Genomic DNA, 26,447 nt, shown 5'->3' on the forward strand with positions numbered 1-26,447 from the left:
AGGTTTTTTTTTTTAAAGCATGAGTCTGTACATTTTTTTTCTAGACATAATGTGCTTTCCCTTTTTTGTTTCTGTAGTTTCCTGTCATATAGCTAAAGTTAGCTGACAAAAACAAGGGGAAAACCACAACAAAATTAATGAGGAAAACATGACTAAACACAGAAGCAGTAATTAATAGTTAATAGCGGGACTAAATCAACCCCCCACAGTCATTTTCCCTAATGTATCCATACAAGTGTTTCCAGAAAATTTAAATATGTAAGAGAATTAGGTAGCCTGCGGACCGCTTTCAGCCCTTCAGCTCGAACTTTATTTTGAAGAAAAAACACAAATATCCGCCCATGTCTGCAGTTTTCCTCGCAAACCTGACACAGCTAACTGTAGAGATGTACAATATGGCTGTCAGTGGCCGAGGATCAGATGGAAGAAATGTATGGGGCATGCACCGTGCGATGAGATGCATTAGCGATGATTTATGCCAGTGTAAGCCTGCTCCTGTAGGTTGGTCCGATGGGAATCCAAATGGCACTTACACATAGGCTTTTGTCCTGTTTTATCTAAATGGCCTGCTCGTCTTCTGCAGTTTGAAACCTCCTAGATCAGTGGTAGAGCTCCCCACTCTGGAAGTATGCATCAGTACATTCGTTTCAAAGTTTTGTATGTACTGCAGAGATAGTCCCAAACACACCCAGTCTGCAGTCACTGTCTGAGCTGTTCGCAGAACTGACTCAAACATCAAGGACGTGTCCTTTTTATCTTGACTAAAACAGCTATGAACTGATTTTTAGTCCATACAAGTGGATATGGACGGATATCTAAGACTTCCAAACAATTGTGATGTCAAGCCCAGCTGATAACCTTTATCACTTAAAACTGTTTCCATCTATCTGTCCTGACACCTATCTTTGTAAAAAGATGACCAAAAAAGTATAAAATGCATCTTGATGATTAATTATCACTGAAAAGTTTGGGCTCCGAATTGTTCTTATGTTGCGTAGGAAAATGAAGTTTTTGATTTTAAACAATCACACATTGACGACAAATGCTGTAAGTCACAGCTAAACTGGGATCAATAACCAAATATAATTAATAATTTTTAATAGAATAGCTGCTAAGTAGCTACATAGTAGTGCTACTGCAAATTATGTTAACAATCTGATACCAAGTAAATAGAGGGCCAGTATTGCCGAAACCATTAGTTTTTAATTATAAAGACAGTTTTTATAGAGAGCAATGTGTCCAGGTTTATGAGATGAATCACCATCAATTTGCAAATTCTGAACACATTTTAATGACCACTAAATCATTGTGATTTTTACTTTCCACAATCCACCAACTTATATCTAGTCTTCCACATCCTGATCAGTCCCAGTGGAAATCTTAACTTCAGCTCAGCCTTCCGTCTTTCTGTCAGTCTCACTGCTTCCAAACCACACAGCATACATCATAGCAGGTCTCACCATCTTCTAAAACCTTCCCTTTCACTCTTGCTGCTATCCTTCTGTCACAAATCAACCCTGACACTCATCTCCACCCATTGCTTCCACTCTCTTCTTTACCTCTCTTGTGCAGTGTCTGTTGCTTTGGACGATACAATATTCAATGTAGACATTATAATCTATGGAATGAACAGTATGTTAAAAATTGTGTATAATTATTTTGTATTTTTTGAGTAGTGAGAAGTTTTAGGCACATGTGTGTTTTAATTTTTATCCCGATCTTTCATATTTTCTCCACAGAACAGAAAAAATACAGTGTGTCAAAAATATACAACATTTGTAGTGTTCTTTGTATTTTTGTATATTCTGAACACTTATTTAAAATATAATTTTTTTTAATGTGACGTGGGTCTTCTGCACTGAATTATTCCGCCACTAGATGCCATTGTGTCCCTGTTGTTGGTGATATACGGGGTAGGACACTTGAGCAAATCCTGCAAAATCAGCTGGTAGAGTAAATGAATGGAAATATTTCATATGCATGTAGTCCCACACCAGGAGGTGCATCCTTCGAGGCCTAAAAAATAGACACATCTGCTAAAAGTGAGTAATACTTTGGACAACACAATAAAAATCTCAGTTCGCGCAGTCACCTTGGAATTTATTACTGGAATAATGTCAACAAACATAGTCCAGGGGACAGGGGTGTGTAGAGTTTAATCTGCTGCAAGATGAAGAAGGAAAAATGAGAGGAAGAGGAGGTAGCACTGAGACTTGGCTGGGTCCTGTTAATTGGCTTGGAGTGGGCGGAGCTGCTGGTTTGCAAACTTGCAGGTAGGACGTAACTTTCATCACAGGCATGGCCGATATCGTCAGCTTACAGCGTATTTTATTCTACAAGTGTCAGTATTGCTGTATATCGGCGAGTTTCCTTTCCGGACGCTCGGAGGCAGCTCATCTGTCGGTAGGACAAATTCAGTTATTCTGCGAAAGTTTGGCATCCCTTCTTCGAAAAAGTGCGCGGTCCTCAGATTTGATTTCTTGGATCCTCTTAGTCACCACCTTAGACTGACAATTCGGCTCACACTGAGTGACTCATTTATGCACTTGTGTGAGTAAAACATGAATAAAATGTAAGTAGGTAAAACGAAAAATATAAGTAATTGCAAAGTGCTGTGCAAAAGTCTTGAACCACTTCTCAATTGCTTCAGTTTTGTTTCCAATGAGCCAGAATTACTTTTTAAAAAGTGCTCTTGTTCAAGACTTTCTGATGGTCTTTCTAAGTTTTTCTTTGGACATTGGTTACTTTTTCACTCATTTTCAATCCAGTCCTTGTACCTGACCATTGTCAGAGGAATGTTTTTTTTTTTCTTGTAGTTTGTTTGTTAAGCCATGAATCATTCAAGCATAAAAAAAACCCACCTAACTTAAGGCGTGGACCAGTGTTTTGAGGAAACGGGAGAAGTGGAACACAAAAGAAGCAGAAAGGTATCTGAAAGTCATGTCCTTCAGAAATAGGAAGATATACAGCAAAGAACTGACACAGGACCTGACAGATGCATATGGTCCTTCAACACATCCATCTACTGTTCCCTGAAGCCAAATGTTGTCAGTGGAAGAATGGCTGTCAAAAAAAGGCTACGGTATGATAAATTACAAAAGAAGTGTCATGCATGCATGGGGGCCCAGCCCTGGAGCAGGGTGCCGCCGGTGCGTCGAGCCACCTGGGGGGCTCTTCAACTGGTGGGGGAGATTGTCACATCTTGCAGGAGCTTTCCTCTCCTCAGGAGCTCCCTCTGCAGGAGGGGGAGATACAGGAGAGGTGGAGGAAGATCTCAGCCTGGGTGTTTATTGTCTTATGTAGTCTGGAAGATGAGTGGATGGTGGGGTGGGTGCAGTTTTCTCTGTGGTGGGGTTAGGTGGACTGTCCCGGGCTCTGTGGGGCCGGGCGGTGCTGCTGCACTGGGCCCGGTCTGGATGGGCCTGGGCCCCCTTTCCCTGGCGGGTCGCGGAGTATGGGGGTGCCTACTGGGGTCAGCGGGGGAGCTGGCCCCAGGGAGGGGTCACTTGCCCCTCCCTTCCTTCCCTCCCCATCTCCAGCTGCCTCCCTCTTCCCGCTCCACCACAACCACCCACACATGCAGGGCCTTGGAGTAGGGGTATGTCACCAGGGTGCAGAGGAGGCTACCCCCCCCTCTGTCCCCTTCTGGCTGCCTCTGCCTCAATTTTATCCCACAACTTAGACATTCACATTACTCACACTCTCATTACACATACATATAGGATCTTGGGGGTGGGCACGATACACGGAGTCCAAAGTACCATCAGGGTGTACACCCCACCCCTGGCATCGTTGCCCACCTCTCAATTTTAAATACACGTAGACATTGAGGGCTAGCAGGAGGGACCATGCGCTTACCTGCTGCTCTCTGGCAGGTAGCTCCAAGCCCTCCTGGGTTTTAAATGCACCTTAGAACACACATGCATCAACATTACAATGAGCGGGTGGAGGGAGGTTTGGAGTCTTCTCTCACCCCCGTTCTCTGCGACCTGCTGGAGCAGGGGGGCTAGGACTAGGAGGAGGAGTTGGCCGTCCGACTGCGGTCTGGAATGTGGAGCCTTCCTGCTGCTGCGGAGTCGGGGCGGTCTGCCTCCCCCCACCGCAGGGAAAAGGGAAACACCACCTGGGTCTGGGTGCAGTTCCCCCCTCCAGGGGCGGGGGCACCTAGACCCGGTTTGTAGAGTACGCTTGGGGAGTGTGATCGTGTGTACAACGTCTCTTTATGTCTGTCTCCACGTTGGTTGAGTGTGGAGTAAGTGCATATGAGAGCATGAGGGTGGGAATGGATGTTTGTATCTGTGTGTGCCTGTATGTCTGTGTCTATATGTCAGGTTGGGTGTCAGGCGCCACCTCTCTGGGGACATCTCAGGCCCTCCAAGGTTTGGAGGCCTATCTCCCCCTACCACCACTTCCCCTGCCAGTATTTGGAGAACCCTAAAAAGAATTAATTTTGGGACTCCATTCATGTGTGTTCTGATCTGATTTATTTCGCTATTATCTCCTACCTTTTTTTTTCTTTGCATTCAGGTGTACAGTTTGTTAAACCCTGGCAAAGTCCAGTCTGCCTGGCTTCCCTCCTTTTGGTCTGAAGACCAATATTAACCATGGCGGGAAAGTGAAATTGAAAGTGTGTTTTCTTGGCAAAACACATGAGCTTAAAACTGCCGATGCCTTTATTTCCACAAGCTCTGGACATCCCCACCCCTCACACCCCACCCCAGGTCATGTCTGTGAACCTGGTTGTTAAAAGTGTCACATTGTATTGCATGTGGAACTCGCCTTGTCTTTATTTAGCTTGGCTTATTACCACGTCACAAGATCTCAGTCCATATGACTAAGAGCATGCTGTTCTATTGTCAAAGCAATGAAAGGAGCCTCTGTCAGGGGGGACTGGTAATTGGAGAGGGAATTGACCAAATTTGCTTTGATTGTTCTACTAGAAGTCATCAGAGCTGTGCGTGTGTGTGGTGAAGAGAGGAGAGGAGTCTGTGTTGCTGTAATATAGATCTCACCTGCCAGAAAACAGCCTGAAATTCTGACATTGATACTGTTTGATCTCACTTGATATCATAACTGAAACTAACCACTTCAGCTGAAGCAATATTTGCTTATAAAGTGCTGACTTGTGCTTTTAACTTGAATCGGTCAGCAGATCCTGACATGGATCACTGGATGTGTTGGTTTAAGGAAGACAGTTGTTAGGCTGGGCTTCCCACACAATCATGTGATCAGTTTTAGACAATAACAACAGCATGCCGTGCCGAAAAGCCCCCGAAATCGAGTCTGTCATAAATAAACCGGGCGACCTAAGTTGAACACAAAATGCAAAAATAAACTGCTCACTGTACAGCACAGCTTAATGACTAGATAAAATTAGCAGTGGTAATGTCATTAACACCACTGAAGGCAGAAGTGTGTGTTTGCTACACAGAGGGATGGATGGTTTAAAATTGTGTTACGCAATTTCAAAACTGCCTTGTGGCCTGGGTGTCTCTTCCTTCCTCCCCCTCCCTCTCTGCTGACCAAATTAAATGGATAGTGCATCAGCCGGTTTCTGTTCTCACCATTTCTCCTTCGTTGTTTCACTTAAACTGCTGCCGAAGTATGCTCACGGTTTATTATTGTTGCTGTTTTCCTTTTTAAAAATAATTTTTATTCAAGCTGCAGATCTACTTGTTCTTTTCTTTTTGGTAACATTCAGCATCTGTGCCCTTTTTTAGGAGCAGTCACGTACATGTGAGGAGGACAGTCTGCTGAGGTTTGGGTGTCCAGGATAAGGATGGGGCAGGGGACGTCTGTTCCAGAAGACGTAGAGCAAGCCGTGGAGGTGCTGTCGACGATCAGCGGTAAGGAGAGCCTTGCGTTATTGGACGCTCCATCGCACCACATTACTGCTTATCACATCTCACGTCATCTCATCTGTGGTTCTGTTGAAAGCAAAACGTACATTAACACATCTTTATAGTCTTCTCCAGGTATCCAAGTTAGCTTTTTCAGTCCTTTACATATGATATTTTGTACAGAAGTCAATCTGTGCTTATTTATATTGTTCACAAATATGCACGTAGTGCTTGAAGCCAGTTGCTTGAGAGGTTAGTCGCAGCATTTATGAATTCTAAACAGCAGGTGTTGGAGTTAGTCAGCTGGGGCCAGTTTCACAAAAGCAATTTGCCAGCATCTGCAATTGATGCCAGTGTCCTGTCTCACAAATCATTGTCATTCGCAAATTACAGATACCGAGTTCACATGTTCACACAGTTGAGCATTTCACTGGAGCAGTCAAATTGCTAATTATTTATTAATACAAATCGCAGCTTATGTGTGAAGCAAATCTCGTGGTTTATTAAAAAAATAAATGATTTATGAGCTTCTAGAAAAAGTAGGAGAACTGCAATTCTGCCCAGATATACTATATTTAATGAGTTTACACCCAATCACAGAGCAGACAGTTTGGCAGGATTTGCAGCAGATGAGCAGAAATACTAGAATCTATTGACATAATTTGCTCATATGATATTTTAAGACAAGATAACTGCGAAGAAGACTTTATTTAGTATGCCTAATGCAAGATTTTGTTTTGGTGAAAGGAGCTCTGTTTTTGAATACTTGTGCTCACGATTCACAGTGCAAAGTGATATTCATTTATCACGTACACTGGGTGTTGGTGCAGTGCCTCAGTTCATCTATAGACAAATGAGGTGTGAATGACAAAAACAAAGCAAAAAGAACAACAAAAAATACTATACTAGGAGACATCAGTTTCCGTGCCACCATAGTGTAGTTAATGGTCTCAGCATTGCTCCTCTTATAAAGATCGTCTAGCTTTGCTACTGGTTATTAACCCTGTAATGCCAAATGTATCATCTTTGATACATAGTTTGTTTAGACCTCTACATCAGCAGTATGATGAGATTTATTCATCGCTTTTTTTAGTCCTAACTGACCTACATGTTTATGTTATGTTTTAATTTATTAAGATCAACTGTGAGCACAAATTGCACAGAAATGCTGGATGTAGCACAAATGATACAAATTCAAACTCATATATGCAGTTAGATTTTATTTGTGATCAGACTATTCAATAAACACTCTGGTTTCACAAGAAAAATAAATAAATCATATATTTTTGGCAAATATTTCACAGTTCAGGCTTTACAGGGTTACGTCCTCTGAGTTTACCCAGTTGGACTAAACTACCTGAGCTAGATACACCAATTTATTTTAGTTTACACAATTGTAATATGAGTTGAATATGCAAATTTAAAATAATTACTTCACTAGCTTTTTAAATTTTATATTTATTTTAATTTCAATTTTTCTTTTACATTTATTTAAATAATTTTTTTCAATTTAAATTGTCATCTTCAAATGACTTCAGCTATCGACTTGGTAATGGTCTTTAATACAAGCCCTGTACCTCGTGCTGGACATAATGTTGTCTAATGTGTTGAGCCTGCAGCCTTTCTTTGCGCATTTAACTCTGCTTTTGCTTTAGCTTAAATGGTGCGCTCCTCTTATTTGGAAACGTAACAGTTACACAATAAGGACATGAAAGATTGTAACATTGCTAAATATTACACCAAGTAATTGTCCCAAAGTTTCCAGGAGCACTTAAGTCGGACAATGGGCTTTACCAGGAATAAGGCGGGATAATTCAGTTTGTTGTCAGTGTGATTACGTCTGCAGACGGTTTCAGTTGGAGGGAATAGGTTTTTGATCTTTTGAATTGCTACTTGATTCATTAATAAATCTAATTGTGCAGAATGCCACATAATGAAAAGTGCATGACCACCTTTTGCTTGCGTGCTTTGTACTTTTTAAATTGGGAAATGCTTGTGCGATTGTGTGATGATGATTTAAGTGAAATAAAGGTAATGCGATACTCTAAAGGTGGTGGAGATCTTTGCAGATGGCACCAGTGTAATTTTAGTTTCCTTCCCTATCACCGGTACCACAGTGCCACAGTCAGAAGCTCCCATTGTCTGAGCTGCATGCTTATTAGAGCTTTTTGACTCCTCATGATCTATAAATGAATAATAACTTTTAAAAAAGCAGTTGAGGAATTTGGTTAAGAAAATGAAACTATGTGAGAGTTAAGTCCTTGTGTTGGATAGAAGTGTTGAAAAACACTGTGGTATGCTCATAAACCACGTGCTGCTACTTGCACGTAAATGTGCAGTAAATAAATAGTTTGAGTTTACTTTTATCTCCAAACGGCCAACCCAGAGTCAGTCTCAGCCTGTGATATATGACACCCGTGGACGTATTGCCGAGCCAGTTGCAATTAGCTGGAGAGGGATTTATGTCTTAGCTCACCCTCCACCCCTCTTTTCCTGCGATAAACGCAGCCCAGACATGGAGTGAGATAAATAATCACACACTCTGCAGTCTAATCGAGGAGAGGAAGAGGAAGGCAGCTTAAAAGACGCCTCACGAAAAAAAAGAAAAAGAAAGGAAGCTCACAGAGATGGTACGAACTGCTCTCTGAAGGAAAGATGTCTCTATTTGAGATGGTTCAGGAGAGCCAAGAGGTGTTCAATAAACTGCTCCACAGTCTGTCTGTATCCATCAGCGTGTTGACCCGACAAACACACCACAGTCTGAGCCATCAGCCGACCTGGAGGAGAGGTTAGTGTTAGAGTGTGTGTGCTGATTTAAAGTGTGTATTTGATTCTCCTTTTATTAATTGGAGTTTTCTCACTCTCACGCTAACTGGACGTGCTGTGTATGTATGATGTTCAGTGGTTCAGTCTCTGCTACTTAAATCAGTGCGACAGGATGATAGGACAGGATTTCCTACCGCTAACGGGGAGATTCCCTCTTCTGTTTTTCCCTCCTTATTCAAGCATAATAAAAGAACCTGCCTGTTTAGTTTCCTGCTGAGGTTACAGTAAGTCCACAGTTGTCTGAGGGACTCGAAATTTGACCAAATGAGCTACAAAGGGAAACAAACATGACACGCTTTACAAATGATGCATGGTGTAGCTCGGTCCATAACTTTTTCTGTGCTGTTTACAATAAGTCATGGTTATTGGGAACCTGGTTTAATTTAAATATCAATTTATCCCAGAAAAATTTTTTTTGGTTTTGCTGTAGTTAGAGGCTAAAAGTTAAATGACTTGACACCAGGTTTCTTCTTGTTAAAAGGGAGTTTTTCCTTTCTACTTGCTTACAAGGGATCGACTGATTGTTGGGGTTTCTTTCTATTTTTGTAGGGTCTTTATAGTCTAAAGCTTATTGAGGTAACTGTAGCTATGATTTGGTGCTGTTTAAGTAAAATGTAATCAATGCTACAGAAAATATATGAATATCTGACTGGAAAGTCCTCATTTAACATATGTAGTTGAAATTGTAAATTTGTTCTGCAGATATAATTCTTGATAAATTGCTAAAATCTCCTCTTTTTTTCTTGTGACCATGACACTGTGACTTTATCTCTGCTGGGTTTGCATTCAGCATTTGTTGTATATTTTCTCAATGCATTATACCAAAAAACTTTTCTTTTTTTTAAAAAAAAAACAACCCCATCACTATCTCAGTCAGATACACCCTCATCTGTCTGTCAGTAAAACAGTAAACCAAAGCGCTAGTCACTTAGTTTTCTTTTAACCCTGGCAGACCAGCTGCCACTTTAATGTGTGCTCTTGAACGCAACGCTCTTTGGTGTTTTGACCTTGGTAACTGATTAGCTGATAAGGCTGTGAGTCGCTAATCGACCTTAGGTCGTAACACACCGATGGTAGAAATGTGTGTAGTTTAAAAGGAGAAGCCAAAGTCAAGGGAACAGAGTAGAGCTGCTACATTCATCATGGCTACTAGTCTTTGCTGTGGCCGCCAAACAGTGGAAAGAAAAAGGAATCATAAGTCCACACAGACAGGTGAGTGCTGCCTGAGTGGGAAAAATTAGCTTCTTTAAAGTTTGGAACATTTTCTTGGGTCACAACTTGGTTAAGAGGTCATTTCAGGGTCACAGTTAAGGAAAAACCAGACTAGAAACAGTAATGTTTCTCAGAGAATTAGTTTTGTTGTCATGCAGATTAATTTAGAGGTTTATCTTTTAACCCCTTCACTCTTCATGTGTTATGAAGATGTGCGACTTGGAAATGCTGTGGATCCATTTCTGCTGTAGGGATACTGGGAGTTAGTCTCTGCCTCAGAGTTTATAGTGCAGGCCAAAGTAGCATATTCTTTGATAATAATCCATGTGGTAAAATCCAAGCTGAACAATGCTGACGACATGAAAATGAGTGTTTGTGAAGTTGTGATAATGCAGTTTTTAACACACATGATGCACTCGAGTGAATCAAGTCGCTTCTGTGCTGAAGGAACCAGGCTGACCAATAGAGCTGGGCGATAGAACGATAACGATATCTATCGCGATATAACTTTTACTCGATAGAGAAATTAAGCTATCGCGATAGACCTCGCCGCTCTTGTCCTCTTAAAAAAAAAAAAAAAAAAAAAAGGTCGGCCGATCCAAATTAAGTAGCGCAGAGCCGAACCAATCACAGCCGCAGCTTCACGTCGCCTGACTTGTTATGTACAGCACAAGTGCCAAGCCGCACGTGTGTTTGTTTGGGAAGCAGCCAGCGGGTAATGGAGGAAATGAGTGTACCGACTAGAAAAATCAACCGAGCGTGACCGAAGAGAAAACAGATGATGGTTCCAATGCCGGAGAGATTGTCGAACGGAAGAGCCATAGAAGTTCCGTAGTGTGAAGGTATTTCGGCTATTTCAAGTCTGACAAAAAATAGAGTAGCGTGCACTGTAAATTGTGCTGAAAGCAAGTCTGGAAATACAATAAACTGGTGCATGCGTCACACTGTGCGCCACGTTATTGTTTCGGTGAAATGAATTTCTACAATACTGTTACTGTTAATTCTACTCTCTGCAGTGTTTAAATGCTTACATATACACACAGTTACTGTCCCTCCACACATAGACTCGGTTCTGCTTCTATGCCCCAGCTTTGTTTACTTTTTCCCACCGAGGCTTCTAGACTTCTGATTGGCCAATATTTCTGCACGGTTAGGAATCTAGCTCCACCTGCTGCTTTGGCATGTTCATAGCAGCGTTTTCCTTCATTTCTGCCTTTATGTGTGGACGGGATTATTTTTTTAAAACGAAAACGGAAAATCTCCGTTTTCAAAAATACCCGTGTACGTGTGGACGTAGCCTCAGTCTCTGACTGGAAGCGCTAATTCGTCATTCGGCTTTTGTCAGACTAAAGTAACTGTTAAAACTGTTTGAAAAGCTCAGCTATACAACAAGGAGAGATTGAGAATTTCCTTTTTAGTTCTCAGTTTATTTGATATTGACAAAAGTTAGTCAGTTTTGTCTGTTCTTCTGTAAAACAAACTAAGATTTATTTTTAGAATTAATACTTTGTTTCTAAGTGGAATTGACAATTTAGTCTGTTTCGTTTGTTCTATTTTGAAACTTAAACGCTTTAGCGGCTGCCTTTTGTGTAGTTTGCAATATTTGCCTTTATTTATCTGAAAAAGTCTCATGTTCCTTAAGTACATCTACCCTGTTGAACTTATTATGGGAAATAAATATTTAAATAAAAACAAGCTGCTGATTATTTCACATTTTACTTGCGAGCAACGGCACATTTAAATCTTACAAATATAGTTATTTGGCTTATATCGTGATAGATATCGTTATCGCCTGAAATGAAAAAAACATATCGTGATATGAAAAAATCTCATATCGCCCAGCTCTACTGACCAATCAAGCTCTGGCTGGACTGTGACGGTGACTTCTATTTAAATTTTGTTTAGCATTCATGAGGTTGTGTTTTTTCTCTTAGTTTTTAGTCTCAGTTTTATCCCAAAGAGTGTGAATCTGTAGATTTGTCATGTTGACTTTTTCTAACACTGAACGATGAGAGAAAATTGTCAGAATAGTTTTTTATTCTCTGTACTCAGATATTCAATCATGAATGTTTCAACCTTGATTCTTTTGTTTTTCAGCCGTCCTGTTGTAAATTTGTTCGGGATCACTGTCCTGTTGCATCATCCAGTTAGAGCCAAACTTTAGGTGTTGGATAGATGGCCCCTAAAATATTTTGGTATGTAGAGGAGTGCTTCTCGACTCAGTGACTGCAAAACAAGCCCATATCATAACCCACCACCGTGCTCGACAGCCGGTATGATGTCTTTGAGCTAAAATGTCATTTGGTTTTCACCAACATGACGCTGTGCATTACGGTGAAACATTTCTACTTTCATCTCATCAGTCCAAAGGACATTGTTCCAGAAATCTTGTGGTTTGTTCAGATGTAACTTTGCAAACCTAAAACGTGCTGCCACATTTTAGAAAGAAGAGATTTTCTCCTGGAAATTCTTCCAAACAAGCCATACTTCAGTCTTATATTTTGATTTTTACCGCCACGACCTTTAACATTTAAGATATTGACTGAGGCCTGTGAAGTCTGTAGCTCTTGGGTTTGTTTGTTTTTTTGCAGTTTTTCTGAGCATTGCACGGTCTGGCCTTTGGGGTGAATTTGCCAGGACATCCACTCCTGGGAAGACTCACCCACTTTTTTCCAATTGTGATTAATCTTTCTAACTGCAGACTTCACATTGTTTGGAAATGGCGTTTTAACTCTATCCAGACTGATGGGCAGCAACAGTTGCTTCTTTAAGATTATTGCTGATGTCTTTCCTCCTTAGTGTTGTGTTAACAAACACCTGAAAGCTTCAGACCAGCAGAAGTCCAAAGCTTGCTTTTAATCAGTGAATCAAGTGTATTTGTCTAGCAGCACTTGGCTAATACTTGCCCTCTATTCCTATGAAAGCAGTAAATGTGTATTTAAGTTTCACACAGTGAAATGGCCTGTATTTATATAGCGCTTTACTAGTCCCTAAGGACCCCAAAGCGCTTTACATATCCAGTCATCCACCCATTCACACACACATTCTCACACTGGTGATGGCAGCTACATTGTAGCCACAGCCACCCTGGGGCGCACTGACAGAGGCGAGGCTGCCGGACACTGGCGCCACCGGGCCCTCTGACCAGTGCTTCTGCATTTCAACACAGTGCAATATGTCATGCTGTTTTTCATCTGAGGTTGTATTTACCTAATTTTAAGCCCTTTTATGGATCTGATTATATTCATTATTTCCACATAATTAAACCATAGAAATTAAAGAGGGTGCGCTTTCTTTTTACCACGACTGTTTGTACAGAGACTTTCTCAGTAGAAGGGAGGGGCCGAGGAAACAAGACCAGTGTAATCACTCAAGAAATGTTGACCGGTGTGCATATGAAAGAAATAGGGAGGGTCTAGAAATACAGCAGAGGATTAGGGAAGTGATATTCTGCTCCGTACCTGTGGAGATGAAGACGTTAAGCGAGGAAGAGGAGAATGGACAGAGAGTCAGGATGAAAGAATGCGCAGGCGAGAGGTTTGTCTGTATTTCGCTGGAGGAGATGGAGAGCTACTACAGATACAGCCGCTGCTGTCAACGGCTGCACAGTGAGTTTCGCAGAGGTGTTTCTGTAAGATTTAAGGTGTTCTGCTTCATGTCACTGAGCTCATCTAAGACAGGAACCTGGAGTTGTAATGTCACAGATGACAACTTTGAGCTACAGTTGGATTTTGAAGTCTATTTTGGACATCAGAAATTCACTTACTGCAGCACACAGGTATAGGCCATTGCTTTTGCAGTGCAGGTAAATTGCAAGAAATGTAAAATAAGAAGCAACAGAAATGTGCCCCCTTTTTTTTTTTTTTGCAAATGATGCATTTTCTCTTAAATGCTAAATCGTCTCTTATGGAACAAGTTCCTGCCATTTTTAATGCCTTACGTTAGCATTAAATAGCCTAACCAGCCATCAGGGTTTAGAATGGCTTTTGTAAAGGTTTCAAGGATTTCTTAAAATATTCACAAGAGCACGATGTTTAGTTTCTGCAGTGCTCTCAGGCTGCTCTGGAGAAAATCGGAACACATGACAAAATGAAACTAACCTTGCGCTCACAAAGTTAGTGGGTTCATTATAGGTTGACTTGGCTAAATCTTGGCTTCCCCCTCTTCACAATTTATTTTATAATAATAATAATGATAGAAGATTTTCTCTGCAGTCTTGATGGTCAAGCTTATAATTCACCCATAGCTGACCAGTTCATCTTTAGTCATTCGTCATACTTATAATCTGAAGATTGTTTTTATGGAAACTGTGTGAAGAAGGGGAATGAAGATGCACAAGAAAACATGGCAACACTGTCAAATGGCTCTTGAGACTCCTTGTTAGAGGAAGTACATGTGGCAGAAAGCATTACGGTATCTGCTAGATCCTTATTTACACAAGGTGGTTCAGTAAGTTGGCATCAGTACTCGAAAGTCTACGAGGTTGACAGAGAAAGGAGAGGTGTGTCTGTGTGTGTGTCTCCATCCAGCATGTATGCATGTGGGAAGCGTGCAGCTTTTGATATTTTTTTGTGTGTGTCTGTGTGTGTTTTAGATCTTTGCCTTTCAGTGATATTTCAAGTCTATTTTGGGCCATTTTGATATGTATATTTTTAGTACAAGCTATTCTCGAAATACTTTATCACAAAGCTAGTGCTGTGTTTTGTTTTTTTCCTTCTTGATCCTGTTCTCCACCTTATTGTAGCTTTATCAAGTCATATTTCTATCCCCTGTCAAGATGGAGTCTTGTGGCCATTCGTCCAATGTCAGGATTGCTAAAGTTCTCTAAGATACAAAATCACAGCAGATATTCAAAGGTAGTAAGTGCTTGAAACGCATTTGCCACAAATGATAATCAGCTGTTTTCTTTATTACTTTATGTGGAAATTTCTTGAATCATTTCTTGTAATTTCTTGAATCCTCATGACAGAGATCAGTCTTCCCCTTAAGTACCAAGCCTTCCTCTTTCATGGGTAGTCTCATGATTGTGCAGCCCATTTCCCATTCCCCCCCCCAATAACTGATAAACAACTGAGATCATCTGTCATCATCGGGTGCTGTTTTTGTTTCGATTCATACTCCTTCAAGTTCTCATTTGTAATAACATTTCTTACATTTTTCCTAAGTTTTTAAAGAGACTCCAGGTGGCATATTTCTGGACTACAAATAATCCAAACTTAAAAAAATTACAGTCTTTAAATATGATTGGCCAGAAGCTGATTTTGTAGTTTGAAAAACCACAAATAAAATCTCATTTAACCATTCAGTTCAGTTCAGTTTAATCCAGTTTAATTTATATAGTATTAAATCACAGCATTAGTCACTTCACTTTATATTGTAACATAAAGAACCCATAATAATAGAGACAGACCTCAACAATCAGACGACCTCTTATGAGCAAGCACTTGGCGACAGTGGGAAGGAAAAACTCCCTTTTAACAGGAAGAAACTTCCAGCAGAAGAGGGGAGGCCGTGTGCTGCGACCGGTTGGGGGCAAGGGGAGAGAGACAGGACAAAAGACACTGTAAAAGTGAGCCAGAGATTGATAATGAAAAGAAGTGAGTAAAGAAGAAACACTCTGTGCATCATGGGAATCCCCTAACAGCCGAGGCCTATTGCAGAGTAACTAAGGGAGGGTTCAGGTTCACCTGACCAGCCCTAACCATAAGCTTTGTCAAGTTTTAAGCCTAATCTTAAAAGTAGAGAGGGTGTCTGTCTCTTGAAAGTGGGAGCTGGTTCCACAGAAGAGGGGCCTGAAAGCTGAAGGCTTTGCCTCCCATTTTACTTTTAAATACTCTGGGAACAACAGGTAAACCAGCAGTGCGAGAGCGAAGAGCACTAATGGGGTGATGTGGTACTATGAGCTCTTCAAGATAAGATGGAGCCTGACAATTCAAGACCATGTATGTAAGGAGAAGGATTTTTAATTAGATTCTTCATTTAACAGGAAGCCATATGAAAATAATTTAATATGAGAGAAATGTAGCCCCTGTCAGTGCATTGAACCAAACAGTCCAGTTGGAAAAGGTAAAAACTTCCTGTTATGCGGCAATACTGAGGTATAATGGGAACGATGTGAGTCTTCAGTTATTGAAGTCTTCAAAGCAATAAAAGATAGCAGCAGTTTAAATGCGGTCTGTTTGATCAGCTGTAATGTTTTATTGATGTCTGAGTAAAATATTTTAAACTTGTTACGTAGAGAACGTAGTTGGCTTGCTTCACTCAATCACTGGTTGTAATGCTGATCTGCAGACATCTCAGAGATGATGATAAACAATGCATCTGGAGCTCTAAAACAGTGGGATGATACCATGTTTATGTCCTCTGTGATAGGCTGACTGATATATCAGTTGGATGCCATAAAATACAGTCATATGAACAGTTAATTGATTTAATGAACCTGGCAGCAATACGGCATAAACGATCTAATATATATAAACAGTGTAATGAGATAAGATGAGCCCCTCTTGATCGAAAGAGTGGAAATCCAGGTGTTGCAGTGACTGGCCCACGTAGGCGGTTATGCTACACTTAACGGAAAAAAGTAGCTTTAGCTTGCTGATGTTATTACTTTGTTCATAAACAAAAAAAAATGTTGTGATGACTTTTAGGGGAATTTTAAATCTGCGTAACGTTTTCTGTGGAGCTAGTTTCACATTGCTTTATCTAGAACTGCTCGAGTGATATTGAAATTTGCTTGAAAACGTGATGGTATGGCCTGCACTGCCATTGAAAGGCCTTAGAAAGAATAGCTTCAGAGATAGGGGCTGAACTGTAACACAGATTCCCAATTATGGGGTGTACTCAGGGCCAGGTAACAGCATAAATTAGATGAATAGCTTTGAAAATATTAGAGCTTGAAAATGGAGGGAAAAGTGTATTTTCATTGTGATATTCAAAAAAATGGCATCCTCTAACAACTTCAGTTTGACTTTTCTAGAAAGATTTAGTGTCTGATACAGCCTAAATGAGGCTGTAATGAATTAGTTTTGCCTTAAATATTTAGATCACGTCAGCCTTTATCAGTGATATGCGCAGCTGTTTTTAACAAAGTTCCTTAAATCTTTTGATTCTCGCTGATGAATACTGATCATCACAGAACTCACAGGTCAAACTAAGGGCTTGATATGCGTGCATTTGTTTCCTGTAGAGAAATGCACTCGTAGCATGGTGATAAATTTTGCTTTGTGCAGGGATAAGTGCGACATCTATCACCATCTACAGATAAAATTGATCCTTTTGGCCTTCAGCCTTTAACCGAGCCACACGGCCTGCTTTCTGTCAAGTTTCGGTTGATGTTGAGTAAATACTGTCCACCATATGGAGAAGAGGTGACAGAAAACAGCAATGTGGAAAGTGAAGGAAGGGAGAGGAGTCCAGTGGACATGTGAATGTCTTTGTTTTTCAAACTGAATTTGTTAGTTTTGTTTTCTGTGCTTTTACACTGCGGACGTTTATAATTCGGAGATCGCTTCTTAAATAAACAGCCCAGTATTTATCAAACTATAGAGATGTTCGCACCTTTTTATTTCCTTACTCTGCCTCCGCTGCTTTTTTGGGCCTATGAGTCATTTCACAATTGCCGTCTTCCTGTTTATGCTGTAGCCGGCCTATAGTGTTTGATCTCGAAGCGGAAGGATTCAATACTGTTCTCTTTGTAGGCACGGATGCTGGGGAGGAAAGTCTCAACAAAATAATCAAGCTGTAAGTTATTCTAGCTGTAGTCTGCACTGCTTCCCTAATGCACACACATACAGGTACAACTAGTCTTCCTCTGCAATGGTATGCACACACCGATGTCTGCTCTGCATCCCATGTGCACAGATGCACATTTCCACAATTCACATTCGACCCATTTTCTGCTTTATGGCCGCCATATTTTGCAGGCTGCTTTTCTTTCTAAGCCGTAATTTCAAAGAGGAAGTCCTGGAAATAACCTGATTTAAATTTGATTTGGCTGCTGCTTCTTTTTGATGATATGACATTTTCAAAAAGAGAAGCATGTGATGAAGTTCATCATGTGCTGATTTCAGAAGTTGGGAGTGTTTAGTCGATTGAGGTTATCAGCGGTTTTGGCAAGTTAATAAATTACATTACCAGGATCAAATACACAAAGACCAGCATTTTAAATAAAATGACCTGATTAGACGTCTAATATAATAATATTTTATTTATATCGATATTGATTAATAGATTGATAGAGCTGTGCATAGAAACACACCTTCCATAACAGAACAGATGTGATACATATGTGCAGTACTCACAGCTTTCCTGTAATTTCTTTAAGTAGTCTTAAGAAATAGTTCTGCAGGCTTCTTGAAGGACATTCAAAGCTCTTCTGTGGATGTTCCTGCCTTTTGTTCTGTTCTGTGTCAATATGATCTCACACGGCTTCAATAATGTTGAGGTCTGGACTCTGGGGAGGCCAATCCATGACTGATAGTGTTTCACTGTGTGTTTTTCTATCCAAGTTTGCTTTTACTGCATTGGCACTGAGTTTATGATCACTGTCGTGCTGGAAGATGTATTCCCACAGTAACAGCTGTTACAGGAGCCACCATTCACATATCAGTGAAAAAAACTGAAATGAAAAGTAATCAATATACATTTAGGAAATCTGAAGGCAGCTCACAATGATGGTGATAACTTTGCTGCGGACTTCGTGTAAATTGTAAATGTTAAGGGGTGGAGGTGTAAACTGATGACGAGTGGGTGAAACTGCATGCATGATAAAGTGGTAGAGACAGGAAGTGAGCTATTAAAAATCCTCTGCCTTTTCCTGTGCAACAGCCAACGTGCTCTATCTTCTAAATCTGACATGATGTAAATGTACACGTACGCCCACAGGGCTCCATCCTGACACAGCTTCCTTCATGTATGCCAGCTCTTGAAGGACCTTCGGCCATTATTACACGAACATGTTTTAAAAAAGGCTCCAGCCTTTCATTTATTGATAATCTCATCTCAGACGAGACTGAGATTCATGTTTAATTTAATATTATTGTCAACCTTACAACAACCATCATTTATGTCTATTTTGTGGAACTTTCACCACTCTCTCTATGATTTCTACCTGCTAAAATATTTTAATATTCGGCCTAAAAAACTTGTATAATTATACGTCTGGCCTGGTGTAGTGGTTGCGTGCGCTAGGAAAGTGAACACATGGCGTCCCCATTCCATTCATATGACATTATGACACTTTTTATGTAACATGAAAATTTTTTACTGGTATAATCACCAACAATCAGATGTGGCACAGCCCTAGTGTGGACTTTAGCCTTTGTAACTTTGCCACCTTTTACATGCACAGAAGACTTTATAATAGTCTAAAGCAGGAATGTTGAACTCATTCAGAAGGTTAACTACATATTTAAAATACCTGACATACCCTAATGTGAGAAATATAATTACAGTTTCAGCAGAAGGTCTCAGTCTTTCTATGTGATGGCAACAGCATGAACACATAAGTTAGTAAAATGAAAGAAAACTTTCTCCTGTCATTAGAAAACAGTACTCTTAATTCACAAAAGTTGTCCTTCTGTATATTTTAATTTCAGGCCAATTACAAAAAGAACAACTTTTCTGCCATTTAATCTATTACTTAATTACTTTAGTGTGGTATGAACGACTATTGTGGAGGTCTTTACCAGTAGGAAAAGCTCTAAAAAATGCAAAATCTATGCCCTCCTTCACATTTTCCAAAGCTAACCAGGGTCAGACTGGAGTCTTTGTCGGGCCGATTTTGGACCTCGAGCCTTATGTTTGACAGCCTTGCTCTAAAGGAAATTAGATAAATGTACAGTCACTTTCTGGCAGAGCAGCACATATTTCACTTTGAAAGAAGATACTGTTTTAAGGCGACTTAGGAGCATGTGTGTGTTCAGTTAATGAGTGTTTTTATCACAAATTTGAATTGATTAAAATTTTTTCTCAGATTTTTTTTGTATATAGAAATGAAGAGTAACGTAGCAGTAGTAGTAAAATAAAGCATGTTGAAACCCACTAAATCTGAGACTGTTCAGCGGCAGCAAGGCTGCCTTTACGTGAATTAAACTCCCCAGAGTCAAAATTTTCAGTTTGTGTGTGAGAGTGAAGCAGGGGGTCCCCCTGCTGACCCCAGTGGCATTATGTGTGTCTTTTGTGCCTGTACGATGGTGCGAGAGAAGCGGAAGAAAACGGAGGCTTCCATTTCAAAGCGTGTTTGTTTTATTTGCTTACATTTGTGTACATACTCTGCTCTTGTTTTAAAGGAACCGGGTGCCAAAATCTCAAATTACATTTAAGCTAATTTATGTCTGTTTGGTTACACGAAGAGGCTGAATCAGGAAGACAGACAGACTCCTAAAAGCTGATTAGCATTGGCCAAGAGATCCTTTTTTTACAGTGAATTTAGATCATATTACATACTGCCTGATATTCAAGACAAATATTACTGAAGCTAAATTGTACATTTAGTACAATTAAAAAGTTATAGTATAGTAATTTGATAATGATGATAATAATAATAATAATAATAATAATAATAATAGACTTCCATGTTCTCTTCCATGTTCTCAGCCAGGGGGCGGGCTGGATGCTCCAGAAGCTCCGCCTCCTGGCTGGCACAGACAGAGAGGGTGTGTGTGAGTGTGTGTGTGTGGGGGCTGTGCTGAGCAGTGACAGCTCAGTCAGCGGCTGGAGCAGAATGGACTCCCGTAACTTCCACCGAGATGTTCTCTGACAGAATATGCGGCCGTGCGTGAGCGTGTTTTAACTCTGTGTGTGTGTGTGTGTGTTAGAGGCGGGGAGGTGGACACACACACATGCACTCCCTAAACAAACAATGGCATTGAACAGAGTGTCTCAACTCTGCCACGAAATCACCAGGCTATGGCTGCAGCTGAAGATGATGACAGGTAGAGTGTGTGTGTATAAATGTGTGTGATTGTCTGGTTTTGGGCAAAGTTAAGATTGTGGGAATTCTGCAGGTGTGTTTCTCTTTGTATGCATTTAGTTCTTGCTCTGTTGACTCAGTGCAGTTGTTACCTGTGCACTCTGGTATCAGAGGTAAACCTGGTGAGAAAGGAGAGTCCACTGTCCACTTAAGATCTTAGACAACAAAAAACAGACTAATGAGGGTAATAACTGACTTGAGTTAGCCAATCAGACTTGATCATCATCTAGTGAAGACTGTAGCAGCACTGAAACTGAGCCAAAGCACGTGCAAGATTGCTGAAAATATGTCTAGAGTAACCTGGTGTAGACCTAAAGTGTAGTAGATCCTATCCTCTGCACACAGAGGATTTCAACATGGTGCTGCTATGGTAAATGGCAACACATTGTCTTAAAAAATGTTGCTGTTTTTCCTGAAAAGGTCATATTGATAAAACTAATGCAGAGATCAGCAGGGAAGTGAACTTTCAGAAAACAAAGAATATTGTACTAAAGGCTGTTGTTGTGGTAGAATAGAAACCTTTTTGACACATAAACCCATCAAAGTTAAGGCTGTGTGAGAGATCACTCATGTCATGAGGAGCTCGGCTGGTGAGGGTAACCCAATTTATGAATGAAGGAGATGAGTGAGCATGGTCTGACATTGATTTTTGTCTCACTGCACAAAGATGCTCTTCCTGCTAAAGGCACTATGGTCCATCAGACGGTTACATAATCAAATCTGAAGTGGACAGTGCATTTTGTCCCGAGGTCCTGTTTGTGCGTTGAAGTGAGGTGTGTGTGTGTTTATACAAGGTCTGTTTACCCACAGTTACAGTACTCAGTGGGGCACGCTGACAGCATGTTAATCACTTTCGTCCCATTAACTAACACAGTGCGTTTCCTCTTGTCAGTTGGAAGCAGCGTTGGGACAAAACGCTTTTGAGACTTTGAATGTCAACATCTCCTCCCCCTTATTTCCACCCTCTGTGCGTGTTTGCGCGCACGTCATTTGACTCCATCTCATCTATTTGGCCTTTTTTTTTTTTTTTTGTTTGCTCTGTTGTGGAAAAATGGAAAACTAAAAAAAAGCCGCAGAGTTTATATGAATCCATAGAGATTTTTGGTCGAGCCTTTCATGGCCCCTCAGGTGTGTGTGCAAAGTAGTGTTTGTTTTGTGAGCCTGTTTCGTGTTGCTGTGCAGAGAGTGAGCGTGTTTGATCTGCTAGCAGATGGGCTGAAGTTATCTCACGAGCTTAGCCCGTTCATGCACGGGCAAACACACCACAGAGGTATCAACCTTTCCTTTCTTACTTTTGCCAAGTCGAGATTAGAAATCGGCAAGTCGTGACTGTGTCCCCGCAAGGCCACTGATATACGTGTGTATGTCAGTGCCTTATGATCTGAGAAACAGGAAGCATTAACATCGAGGTAAAATCCAGTGTTTGCGCTGGATTTAGCAGCCGTAGCTGCTTTTTTATAAAGTTGATTTGTTTGATCCTAGAGTGGCACACACACACACACACACAGCTAAATTAATCTTTCATGATCTCAGTGAGCAGGAGTTTGGGTTAATAATAAAATGCAACATATTAAGTGTATTGAATACAAGTGACACATTTGTCAGGCTAATACAGTTTCAGTCAGCCTTAGGGACCTCTTGCTGTTTAATATTGCTTAGAAGATGCACCCCGAAATCCCAAAAAGTGTGTGTGTGTGTGTGTGTGTGTGTGTGTGTGTGTGTGTGTGGTCTCATTTTAATGTGACTTTTTGGTGAATTGACAGGCTTCTGTGTGTCTTTGAATGCAACTTTCTATCTAAGCTTGCAAGCATTAGCTCATAACTTAGCACTCATTTCCATATCATTCAAATATGATCGCTTCTGACTCCAATAAAACGCCACGGTGACGGCCCGAATGCCAGACTTCAGCCTTCAACCGTAAAATGGAAGTCCATTAACAAACTGTTGATGTTCTTGTGGCTGTGACCATCTGTTTTATACAGTCTCTGACTTTTTGGTAAACATTTCCCAGTCATGTAAAAAAAAAACCTGCAACTTTGCATTTGTTATAGTTATGTTACAAGTGCTAGAAGGTACAGGTAGATAATGCATTTTAATGCGATAACAAAAAAAAAAACTGACACAAAGGCTCAGTCTGGATCCTGGACTTCCCGTGCTGTTTTAGTAGAGCCATTACTGCCTGGCAAATGGCCATCTCTTTTACATACTACACTGCAGAGCTTGTAGCCTCTTCTGACACTGCTGAAAAATACATTCTGTCATACATGTAGTGCAAACTCAAACTGTCCTGGGTCAGGAAGAAGCAGAACTAAATTTCTGCCTCTTCAGCAGGCTCTACTAAGCTTTAAAAAGCATTCTAACTTCCTCTGAAGTATCGCTGACCTTTTAATCGTGACCCACTCGGCTTCAGATCAGATTTCTTTGCTAGCCAATATCACGGCACTGGATTACTCTTCAAAGTTGACTTTCCTCTGCGAATATCAGAGTTGAAGGGCTTTCGTCAAAAGTGGAGCATTAGACACCTATAATCACATGTAAATTATACTAAAGCATTCTGCAGAGTCATACAACCTTGACTACATGGAGAAACTACACCAGAGAGGGAAAAATATCTGGAATCTGTGATGACTTAATGATGCTAAATCCATCTTGAAGTGAATCTGGCCCAGTGTTAGTGACTTTTAAGACTATTCTAAGAAATAAGGCTTACTTCCAGGGCATGATGTCAATATATTAAAAAAAAAAAAAAAAAGTGGTGGTGTTAGCTTTTCTCTGCAACTGGAGGGTCCTTTTCAGGCAAGTAAAAACACAGGGCTATTGGATTCCTTCCTTACTGGCTGCCTCCTTCTTTTTCTCTCCTAGTATGTAATTTCCCCCCCTTTCTTTCTTCCTCCCCACTGTCTTTCACTTCTCATGTTCTTTGTTCTGTGTAGTGTAATGACTGGTAGCTATAGCCAGAGGCAACTAAAAAAGGGCTGCTGTTATATCTGCTGGTTTTGCACTCAGCTTGTGCTATTACTGTATGTTTTCTTTTTTCCTCTCTAGTGGTGGGGAGAGGGGGAGAGGAAGGGAGGAGGACCTGGATTTTAAACCCACAAAATTGCGAGTACATGCTTTGTAGTTTAGTGAGGTGCACCACAGATTTACCGACGGCTCCCAGCCCGTTTGGGAGTTTCTAGATTCTGAAATTCCCACGACGGAGCTCAAGTCTGTAGCCAAGATCAGGTAATGTTTGTCACCTGGTGGGGTTCAGGAGGGTCACATCAATTACTGAGCCACCTAGATGGCTCAATTATTCACAAATTACCTTATGGAATGGCGGGTCTGGTTCATGCTGACGCACTCAGACATTCGAGTCATTTCACACTGTTGCACTTGCTGCAAAAACAAAGGAAAGACATGGTCTGGTTGTTTTAACAGCGTGTGAGCGTAAATAGACTAAAATTACCTTTAACTAATAGGTGAATTCCTTTTCTTGTACTTGAAGGTGGTGCATGAACCCATTTGAAGCCTCAGCATTTTTTTATTTTGTATTTTTTGGAGCCAGACGTGACCATATGTGGATGAGAAGGTGGTGTGCTAATGTTAGCAGCTGGAACTAGAATACTTCCATGCTTGATTGGAAAGGAGCATCAGTGGGCCACATGGGTGCAGTTCAGTCACACACATGCTAATTAGTGCTAAGTTAACAGACTGATAAAAATAAGTTTCACTTGTCAAAGCTGATGTACATGTCCTTGATGCACCGTTCAAAAGTTGACGCTTTGCACGGTGCTTGGAGCTTCCTATTTTGGGCGCTTGCACTGGGGCAGAACAGCAGAAGCACATTTGCTGAATAAAGAACGATTCTGCACAAACTTGTCTTGACGTCAGCAGGCAATAAAGGGCTGCATTCACTTGTGTAACACAAATCAATATTATTATTGTTTCATTAAAACGCTTAATGCTGCCTGAAAGGGTACGTGTGTGTATTCATTTGCAGATTTTTGCGCACTTTGCTTCCGCGCAGAGTGGGAACCATGCCTGAGAGGGATTGTGTGTCCGTGTGTGTGTTGTGATGGCAGCGCAGACTGTAGACAGAGGGACAGTAGTGTGTTGTTTTGCTGAGATGATGATGCCACCATCTATTCAGTAGATTGGGGCTCGCTGCCAGTGACCGAGTAAAGCCTAAAGCTATTGTTCTGGATTTCTAACGCAGTGGACTGGACTCAGAGGACATAGCTTTCGTCTTCTTGGCCTTTTTAAGTTGAAGATTTAATCTTAATCTTTCGCCAAGAAAAAGCTTGTAAAATGTACATTTGGTGATTTAAGGTGGTTTCAAGCGATTGGTTTGGAGAGTAGGTAAAAAATAAATCCAGAAATTGATATATTATGTTTTCACCACCAGTGAAACTATTTTTTCTTTACACTTCTAAATATAAATAACTTGTACATAGAGCTGGGCGATAGAACGATAACGATATCTATCGCGATATAACTTTTACTCGATAGAGAAATTAAGCTATCGCGATAGACCTCGCCGCTCTTGTCCTCTTAAAAAAAAAAAAAAAAAAAAAAAAAAGGTCGGCCGATCCAAATTAAGTAGCGCAGAGCCGAACCAATCACAGCCGCAGCTTCACGTCGCCTGACTTGTTATGTACAGCACAAGTGCCAAGCCGCACGTGTGTTTGTTTGGGAAGCAGCCAGCGGGTAATGGAGGAAATGAGTGTACCGACTAGAAAAATCAACCGAGCGTGACCGAAGAGAAAACAGATGATGGTTCCAATGCCGGAGAGATTGTCGAACGGAAGAGCCATAGAAGTTCCGTAGTGTGAAGGTATTTCGGCTATTTCAAGTCTGACAAAAAACAGAGTAGCGTGCACTGTAAATTGTGCCGAAAGCAAGTCTGGAAATACAATAAACTGGTGCATGCGTCACACTGTGCGCCACGTTATTGTTTCGGTGAAATGAATTTCTACAATACTGTTAATTCTACTCTCTGCAGTGTTTAAATGCTTACATATACACACAGTTACTGTTCGTCCACACATACGACTCGGTTCTGCTTCTATGCCCCAGCTTTGTTTACTTTTTCCCACCGAGGCTTCTAGACTTCTGATTGGCCAACATTTCTGCACGGTTAGGAATTTAGCGCCACCTGCTGCTTTGGCATGTTCATAGCACCGTTTTCCTTCATTTCTGCCTTTATGTGTGGACGGGATTATTTTTTTAAAACGAAAACGGAAAATCTCCGTTTTCAAAAATACCCGTGTACGTGTGGACGTAGCCTCAGTCTCTGACTGGAAGCGCTAATTCGTCATTCGGCTTTTGTCAGACTAAAGTAACTGTTAAAACTGTTTGAAAAGCTCAGCTATACAACAAGGAGAGATTGAGAATTTCCTTTTAGTTCTCAGTTTATTTGATATTGACAAAAGTTAGTCAGTTTTGTCTGTTCTTCTGTAAAACAAACTAAGATTTATTTTTAGAATTAATACTTTGTTTCTAAGTGGAATTGACAATTTAGTCTGTTTCGTTTGTTCTATTTTGAAACTTAAACGCTTTAGCGGCTGCCTTTCTTTTGTAGTTTGCAATATTTGCCTTTATTTATCTGAAAA

The 26,447-nt window shown here is 40.7% G+C and overlaps 1 protein-coding gene and 1 long non-coding RNA gene across 6 annotated transcripts in view; one reads left to right on the forward strand and one right to left on the reverse strand.

Moving 5' to 3' along the window:
* The first annotated feature begins 2,279 nt into the window (after positions 1-2,279).
* The window catches only part of mcf2la (mcf.2 cell line derived transforming sequence-like a), a 57,586-nt gene continuing 33,418 nt past the window's right edge, over positions 2,280-26,447 (forward strand). For 3 of the 5 annotated variants that reach the window (XM_082523308.1, XM_082523311.1, XM_082523313.1), the window contains exon 1: positions 13,333-13,486. In XM_082523308.1, the coding sequence (XP_082379434.1) occupies positions 13,348-13,486 (139 nt within the window). In that variant the 5' untranslated portion in view covers positions 13,333-13,347. Of the gene's footprint in view, positions 2,404-5,720; positions 5,847-13,332; positions 13,487-20,567; positions 20,816-26,447 lie in introns of those variants that run through there. The other 2 variants (XM_082523310.1, XM_082523309.1) reach the window with 2 other exon arrangements.
* On the reverse strand, positions 23,273-24,231 carry LOC309699998. The gene is made up of 3 exons (XR_014274550.1): positions 24,161-24,231; positions 24,001-24,092; positions 23,273-23,324 (listed from the first exon to the last, which is right to left on the reverse strand). It is a non-coding gene; the product is annotated as an uncharacterized lncRNA (long non-coding RNA).

Source organism: Aulonocara stuartgranti (genome assembly GCF_965226115.1).
Source record: "Aulonocara stuartgranti genome assembly, chromosome: 23".
Taxonomy (NCBI): Eukaryota; Metazoa; Chordata; class Actinopteri; order Cichliformes; family Cichlidae; genus Aulonocara; species Aulonocara stuartgranti.